At 42.6% G+C, this 7,957-nt stretch overlaps 1 protein-coding gene across 1 annotated transcript; it reads right to left on the bottom strand.

The window, feature by feature from the left end:
• Positions 1-7,334: 7,334 nt before the first annotated feature.
• LOC100774879 (small nuclear ribonucleoprotein G) lies at positions 7,335-7,739 on the bottom strand. Its single transcript, XM_027392866.2, has one exon. It carries the CDS (start codon positions 7,687-7,689, stop codon positions 7,459-7,461), a length of 231 nt encoding a protein of 76 aa, XP_027248667.1. The 5' UTR covers positions 7,690-7,739; the 3' UTR covers positions 7,335-7,458.
• Between the last annotated feature and the right edge of the window lie 218 nt (positions 7,740-7,957).

Here is a 7,957-nt window from a genome sequence, read left to right as displayed (position 1 = left end):
TTCTTTCATTCAAATAGTAACTCAAACACTTACTTATTGCTTACCTATGTTTTGCTGGATCCAATGGTAGAGGGCGATTCTTGAATGGCATACAAAACTATGTATAATCCTTATTCCTAGAGTTAGAGTGTAATGCAAGAACAGCTATTAAGAGCTGCAATACGCAACACAAAGAAAAACCATAAAATGTTATGAGCAGACAAATGATAGAGACATTTATATTTGGCTTTATGTAGTTATAATTCTTAACTGTGAGTGACAGAAACCCAAATTTAGGTTGAAAAAAAAAAAGAACACAAGTAGGACTCTAATAGCTATAATACTCCGGCTTTTCTACAAATCAGAGCCTGGGATAGGGGATAAATTGTTGACAATTTATTTGGGAAGTGTAAGCTCAACAAAAAGTGAGGGAGAGGGAGTTTGACAGGAGGAGCTGTGACAGGAGGAGCTGTGACAGGAGGAGCTGTGACAGGAGGAGCTGTGACAGGAGGAGCTGTGACAGGAGGAGCTGCATAGGAGGAGCTGTGACAGGAGGAGCTGTGATAGAAGGAGCAGCATAGGAGGAGCTGTGACAGGAGGAGCTGTGACAGGAGGAGCTGTGACAGGAGGAACTGTGACAGGAGGAGCTGTGACAGGAGGAGTTGTGACAGGAGGAGCTGTGACAGGAGGAGCTGTGACAGGAGGAGCTGTGACAGGAGGAGCTGGGATAGGAGGAGCTACAATGTGGAGCATCAAAGGGAGCGGTGACGTGAAGCATTCTCTTGCTGCCCGGGAAGGAAAACAAGGCCATCAAATCGATGTGTTAGCAAGACTTCTCTGGGGATGTTTCAATGACACTATTCCTCAGAACAGTCCGTGTGACCTAGAAGGGATGGAGAGTCGATGTGATTCCACATGTCCTGAGCATGCTTCATCCAAGCACCAGGATGTTTAAAGTGCTTAGAAGTGGAGCAAAGGACCTGCTACATAAGCTATGGAAGAACTGGATTGAATAGGATGATTGTGATGGATGAGGCTGCTCGAATCCCTTATTATTTATTTCCTACCACAGTATCTTCTCCTTGCCCCCAGTTGCCTTCAGTTTGTGCCAGATTGCTCTAAAAATATTGCTTGATATGAGAAATGTGTAAAACCTGCAGGGGAAGAACGGCACTCTGGGGTGCCATTGTCCACGTGGACGGAGAGCAGCTTCTGTTTGTAGCACTTGCTACAAACAGAAACATGCGTACCGATCTGCCTTTTATTCTAGAACAGGTCAGTGATTTACTGAGGCTGAAGAAAACTGGTAGTGAAGTTGTCTAAAGGTGTGTGGCAATAACTGATCATCAGAATGTGTGAAGGAAGTGAAATTTTCAGAATGGAAATCTTGGAGACATGGGGAAATTAATTTGCACTCTTCTGTGTTCTGTTTGTTTGTTTAATATCCTCATGACACATCCAGCTAAACGACACAAACTTCTCTGGGTTCAGCGAGTTTCTGCAGATGATTGGGGCAGATGCTTCCCATCAGAGATCAGAGACAGAAAGCTGGGAACCTCTGACCGCCTATCTTGGATTTTTAAGTCTAAACTTTGCAAGATTGCCACTGATGGTCACGTTACTAAAGTCTAAGCTCCCTGCCGGGAATGGACTTACAGAGATTTACCAGAGCAAATGATTCTTTTGAGTGGCTGCGGGTCCAGACATTCCCTGTTGTGTCGTCCACTGTGCGGCTTTCTGACTTTGGCTGTGAATCGGGACTGGTGTTTATGCTTCTTTCAGCTCAGCTCATCATGCACCGCCTGACACATCTTTGTATATTATGACATTCATTTTTCTCTTTAGGATATATTTCTAAGATTATATTGTTGGGCTAGAGAGATGGCTTCAAGGTTAAGAGTACTTACTGGTCTTGCAGAGGACCTGGGTTTAGTTTCCAGCACCCACATGAGGTGACTCCACTTACAAGGGATCTGACCCCTTTTCTTCATGTTCACCAAGCATGCATGTAGTACACAGACTTATATATAAGGAAAACATTCATTGTGGTAATTTGAATGTAATTGGCCCCCATAATCTCACAGTAAGTGATACTATTAAGAGGTGTGGCTTTGTTGGTGTGGGAATGGCCTTATTGGAGGAAGTCTATCACAGTGGGGGTTGGGGGGGGGCTTTGAGGTTTCTTATGCTCAGGATACCATACAGTGTCTCAGTCAACTTCCTGTTGTCTGCAAGATGTAGGATTCTCAGCTATTTCTCCAGCTCCCCATCATAATGATAATGGACTGAACCTCTAAAAGTGTAAGTGAGCCACCCCAATTAAATGTTTTCTTTAGAAGAGTCGCCATGGTCATGGTGTCTCTTCACAGCAATAAAAACCCTAATGCACTCATACACATTACAAAAAAAAAAGAGAGAGAGATAAGAGTCGAGTGTGTTGGCCCACGCCTTTGATCCCAGCACTTAGGACAAGAGGCAGGTGGATCTCCTTGAGTTCCTGAAAAAAAAAAAAGGCAGAGTCCCAGCTCACTAGTTTTTACTGTCTGTGCAAGTGATCCTCACTTCATAATAAATTCACTGGAGACTCAGAGTGGCAAAAGCCTGGCAGTTTACAGCTTTGCAAAGTGGGGTGTCAGCTTTGAGTGAATGTGGAGAACAGCTTTTAAACCCTAAGGCAAGCAAGCTTGCCCACTCTTTTTGAGGAACCAGAGAGGTGCTCTTATCTATCAGCTAGACTTATCTTTCTTATCTTGCTTACGTGTATCTGTTTTCAGCAGCAACAACAACAAATCCATGACTTTACATCTCTACATTCTTCATCCTGTTTGATTTAAAGCTTATTAGGTGCATGACTTTGCAGGTAAGCATGGATTGCAACTCTAATTGTCTACTCTAAACTTTAGTTTGGGAGTATGGGATGATGACTAGTAGTGTGTGTGTGTGTGTGTGTGTGTGTGTGTGTGTGTGTGTGTGTGTGTGTGTCTGTCTGTCTGTCTGTCTGTCTGTCTGTGTTAAGGGAAATATTTGAAATAGCTGATGTTAAGGGGTCCAGCATTTATCTGTGTTTGTACCTAAGTTGGCTTGAAGCACTTTTGAAAATGAAGCATTAAGTTTTATTTCTTACAATTCAAAAACACAACTCTCACTTCCAAAGGGAGAAGAGAGAGTTATACTGGAACCAAATATGAGTGTTCATGGTCCAGGAATACAGGTTTAGGTTACTTCCAGTTCTATGCTCCAACCTTGCAACAGTTTCATGGAGATTCTATAGTAACAGAACAAAAGAGCTACAAATCAAGACACTTTCAAATACATTGGTAGAATCTTCAGGTAGGTGGTTTCCAATAAAGGTAGACTTTAATGCTGTCTGACAATGCTCTCAGCCGACTGGATACTTGGAAACTAGGGGTCTGTTCCTACATACCAAAGGATTAACTTAGTAGTCACAAAGATGTTAGTTTGTGCACAGAAGAGGGCAATAAATGGCTATTAAGTGGGTGGTAAAGATGTTCCAAGATAATTTATCTCTGAACTTGCAACATTCCAACCTCTCCACATCATTGAAGTTTGCAGAAGGTTCAGTGGAATGTTCAATTCTTTCCAGGTACTTCCCTTCATACTACAATAGCTATATAAGATTTGCACAGTTTTGAGTTGCTATTTTAAAATGGTTCTAAGATACTTAAATGAAATTGTTGGATGGTACCTGAGGGGCACCTGACAAAATTGCAATCAATAAGATGAAGTCTAGATCACAGCCATACAGAAATGTAGGGTGTTTTTGCTGTGCCCCAAGACTGGGGAAAGGAATAAGGCCCTACCCAAGGTCACATATATGTAGTCATTAGATTGAGTTCATGGCTAGATTAAAAATATCTAGATGTGAAAGGAATGTACTCTGTGTCAGCAGCCCAGTGGTCATTGTGCTAGGATCTTGAGTCTCAGCTGGTGAGAGGTTCCAACCTAACTCCTGCCCCTTCCCATGTCCCCACAATTACCCTGCCTCTCATCTTGCCCAGATAGAAGAGATTACACAGTGGATGCTCCAAAAAAGGAAGAGCTTTTAGAAAGTGCTAGAAGTGTCAGCTCTGATGCTGAGAACCACTTTTCTGCAGAAGATGTTTGGCTTTGCATCGTGCAATGAAATTTCTCTGTCTTATCAGTGAAGTTAGGAAAGGGATCTTTTTCACTATGTTGATCACGCCTCTGACCTATGTGTAAATAGGAGGACCATAGCTCTGACACATTGTTACAGTCTTCTAAAAACCCTCTCAAAGCTGTAGAGATACTGTGGAGAAAACCCCAAGGTATTAATATTAACTGGAGAATGAAGGCAATTTTGTTAGATCTGGCATTGATATGAAAATCTAGCTCCAGTACTGAGTGACTTCACTGATATGAAGTAAATAACTTTTCTTTTTACTTGTCTTCCATGAAAATCTAATTGACAGCAGTGAGAAGACAGAGATGCAGATCTACACTGTCACTCTTACTATCTTGAGAAGTCCTCCTAAGACTTTTAGGGAATCTTAGCTCAGGACATACTAGGGGTTATAGCTTTGACACCAAAGCGAATTTCAGAACCAGCCAGTTTTGCAAAGCAGAGTTGGTGATTTTATAAGGGTATATTAATACCCTTATAAAGGCTTAAAAATTAGGGTCAACCTGGAAATCTATGGGGCCTCTTGTAGTGGGTCAGTACTTATCCCTAGCATAGCATTGGACTTTGGGAGCCCATCCCACATGGAGGGATACTCCCTGAGCCTAGACACAAGGGGGTTGTCCTAGGCCCTATCCCAAAGGATATGACAGACTTTGAAGACCCCCTATGGAAGGCCTCACCCTCCCTGGGGAGCAGAAAGGGTATGGGATATGTAGGGTGTTAGTTGAGGGGCAGTGGAGGTGGGGAAGGAGAGGGACTTGGGATTGACATGTAAAATAATTTTCTTTCTAATAGAAAATAAATAAATGCAAAAAGAAAACAAGAATAAAAAATTAAAAATGTGATAATAAAAAAATGAGGGTCAAAAGAGATGTAGGCAGAAGAAAGTACAATATGCTTAAGTAGGGGTATGTGCTTCCTGAGGACAGTAGGGGAAGGTAAGGTGTCCCCACCCATGGGAATAGGCTTCTCTGACATAATGAACAACTGTCTCGGCATTCGTCACGTATGTCCTTTTGGTGCCTTTAGGTTACATCTCTCATCTCTAAAGGTTGCTAAGAAACCTTTTGTTAATAATGTTTGGTCCATGAAAAGAGCCGGGATACAATCCTGCTTTAGCAATGAGGTTTATTAGGAGAACAGGCTTTAAGCAGGGAGAACACTGAAAAGAATATATATATATATATATATATATATAATATATATATAATATATATATATATGAAAGGAGAGGCTTCCCTTTAAACCCTGTAGAGGAGCTTGGCTGAAAGTGAGAATGAGATGGGGAGAGACTGAGCTGGCCTTTATGAGAGGCATGGAGGATTGAATGAGAATGTCCCCCACAGGCTTGGGTTTTGGAATGCTTGGCCCCCAACTGGTGGTGCTGTCTGGGAGGTATGGGAAGCACAGCCTTGCTGGAGAAATACTATCACTAGGGTGGCCTTTGAGACCATCTAACCTTGCCCTAAAGTTTTCTCTCTGGTTCCTGTTTGTGGTTAAAGATGTGATCTCTCAGTGTCTGGATCTGCCACTTTGCAGCCGAGCCTCTAGCCTGCCATGATGGACTCTTGTGCCTCTGGAATTGTATGTACAAATAAGCTTTTATTCCTTATTATTATGGTCATGGTTTTATCACCACAACAAAAAAAAGCAACCAATACAAGAGGGGTGGGGGGTAGTGTGGTCATCCCAGAGGAGCCTTAGGAGAAATCCCATGAGCAAAGGAAATATATTGCTTTTTATTTTCCAGGGCTGGTGGGAAGTTTTATACTATGTGATTTGGTCTGGGACAGCCTGCTTAACAAAGGAATGTGGAGGAGCCAGATAAGAAAGGACTATAAATTAGGAGTTATAAAACCAGAGCACAGAACAGCTTCTCCTTTTTCTCTATTCTATTCTTTATATGCAAGGGTGTTTTGCCTGAATACATGTCTGTGCGATGGTGTCGGATCCTTCTTAATGCTCAGTCTCAGGAAGTGGTCTGATTTTTTTTCTGGCTGTGAGATTCAGTTTCTAAGAATGATTGCTGTGTTAAAGGGGCAGGGCATGCATACATACACACCATCCCCTCCATTCCCTCTCATTTGATAAGTGACTAGACCAGGTGACTCTAGAGATGCCTTGGTTAGAAGTAAAAAATGGTGAAGTGAAACCAGAAGCTAGGAGGTTTGGCCAAAGGGCCTAGTAAATGTCATTTCCCTGTAAATGGAGTTTCTGATGAGATTCCTAGAAAGCTTCGTGCTCATGACTGAGAAAGTAGGCTTTAAGAAATTGTTAATTGTGCTAGGATTCCAGAGTGAGGGATTTGTTTCTCCCTACTATGTCCCCGGATGTTTTGCTGTCAACTTAGTGGCTGCACCTGAATCTACTAATATTTTAATTATCAGCTGCCACCCCCATGGCCCCTTGGTCAGTGCCCTTCTAGCCACTCAGTCTGCAGCCTGGCAGGGCTTCTGGTCCACGGCCCTGGCTATACTGCAGCCACTATATGTAGGTTGAAATTAAATCTCTATCGTCCTGTCTATCAAAAAGACTCAGACTCAGAAGTTAAAGGCTGGGATGCATAGATGCTAGCTCAGAGGGCTGAATAGCAACTAGATAACCTTGCTTTTTGGCTAGAGACACCCCAAGAGACATGTCTCTTCTCTTGTTCCAGAACCAAGAGAGCTCAAACTCTAGTCCCTGCCCTTTCCTTCCTGTGTGTCTTCTCTATCCAAATTGCCGGCTTCTCTATGGCCAATTCTGGTAAGTTAGTCACTGGCTCCACCCCTTGATTCAAGGTATAAGTTTATTGGGCAGTCTGGGAAGTGTCAGAGTGTGATCAAAATTCTCCACAACAGTCCCCTCAATTTTCCCTCCCTTTCTATCCTGCCTCACAATTTTCTAGAGAATGGGTGTCATCCCTAGAAGAAGAAAGATTTGTGTAACTGTGATCCTGTGGAAAATGTGTGTCTCCTAAGCTGTTGATCTACCACCACTTAAAGTCTCTGAATTGATGGCATCTTGTATATGATAATGAGTTGACTGATGACTGGAAAGAAACTCCTCTGTAGCTGGAATCTGGTCACTAGAAATACCAAGGCAGCATTAGAACACTGGGGCTTGCAGCCCCACCCTCAATGTCACAGATGGAATAACACTGAGGTGCTAGCTGATCACCAATGGGCAATGTTTACAACAATTGTTTTTTTTTTTGAGTATCACAAAGGTTTATTTAGCAAAAAGTTTCTTATGAAAATGTACATGACCCAATTAAACACCCCAGTCAAACAGTCCTTTGGAGAAGGATGTGAACTCCTCTGCTGAGCAGCCATTGTTTAGACTTTTTCCAAGGCTTCTAACATGATGATGCTGTTTCCTCGTATGACCACCATGCTGATGTTATTCTGTTGTCCACTAGTTGCCATCTCCACACACTCGTCAATCACAAGATTCATAAAGGGATCAAAGCCCCGGAGTATTCCTTGTACGTGTCTGCCACCATTTAACTTCAATGATAACTTCTTGTCCATAAATTTCTTCAGTTCGGGAGAGTGGGCCTTGCTCATGGCGTCTCTTCGGCGGGCTCCGCACGATGGAAAGGAGCGGCTGGCCTCACGAACGCACATGCAGCAGGCGGGGCTACAACAATTATTCTTATGTAATGAATACAACTTAAAACCCTCAGAACAGGGTCCATGAAGTTAGAGAATTACTGTAATCCTGCAACTCTATTCTTTAACCTCAAGAATATAGTTTTTCATCTGTATCATTTGTGATCAGCTGTAAAATAATCCATAAACATGTTTCCTTGAAAGCTGTGGAGAGCTTTCACAA

Source organism: Cricetulus griseus, assembly GCF_003668045.3.
Source record: "Cricetulus griseus strain 17A/GY chromosome 1 unlocalized genomic scaffold, alternate assembly CriGri-PICRH-1.0 chr1_0, whole genome shotgun sequence".
Taxonomy (NCBI): Eukaryota; Metazoa; Chordata; class Mammalia; order Rodentia; family Cricetidae; genus Cricetulus; species Cricetulus griseus.
This window is presented reverse-complemented; position numbering and strand designations above follow the sequence as displayed.

Excerpts from the sequence above, each read along its gene's own strand:
- LOC100774879 (XM_027392866.2), bottom strand. The coding sequence starts at position 7,689 with ATGAGCAAGGCCCACTCTCCCGAACTGAAGAAATTTATGGACAAGAAG.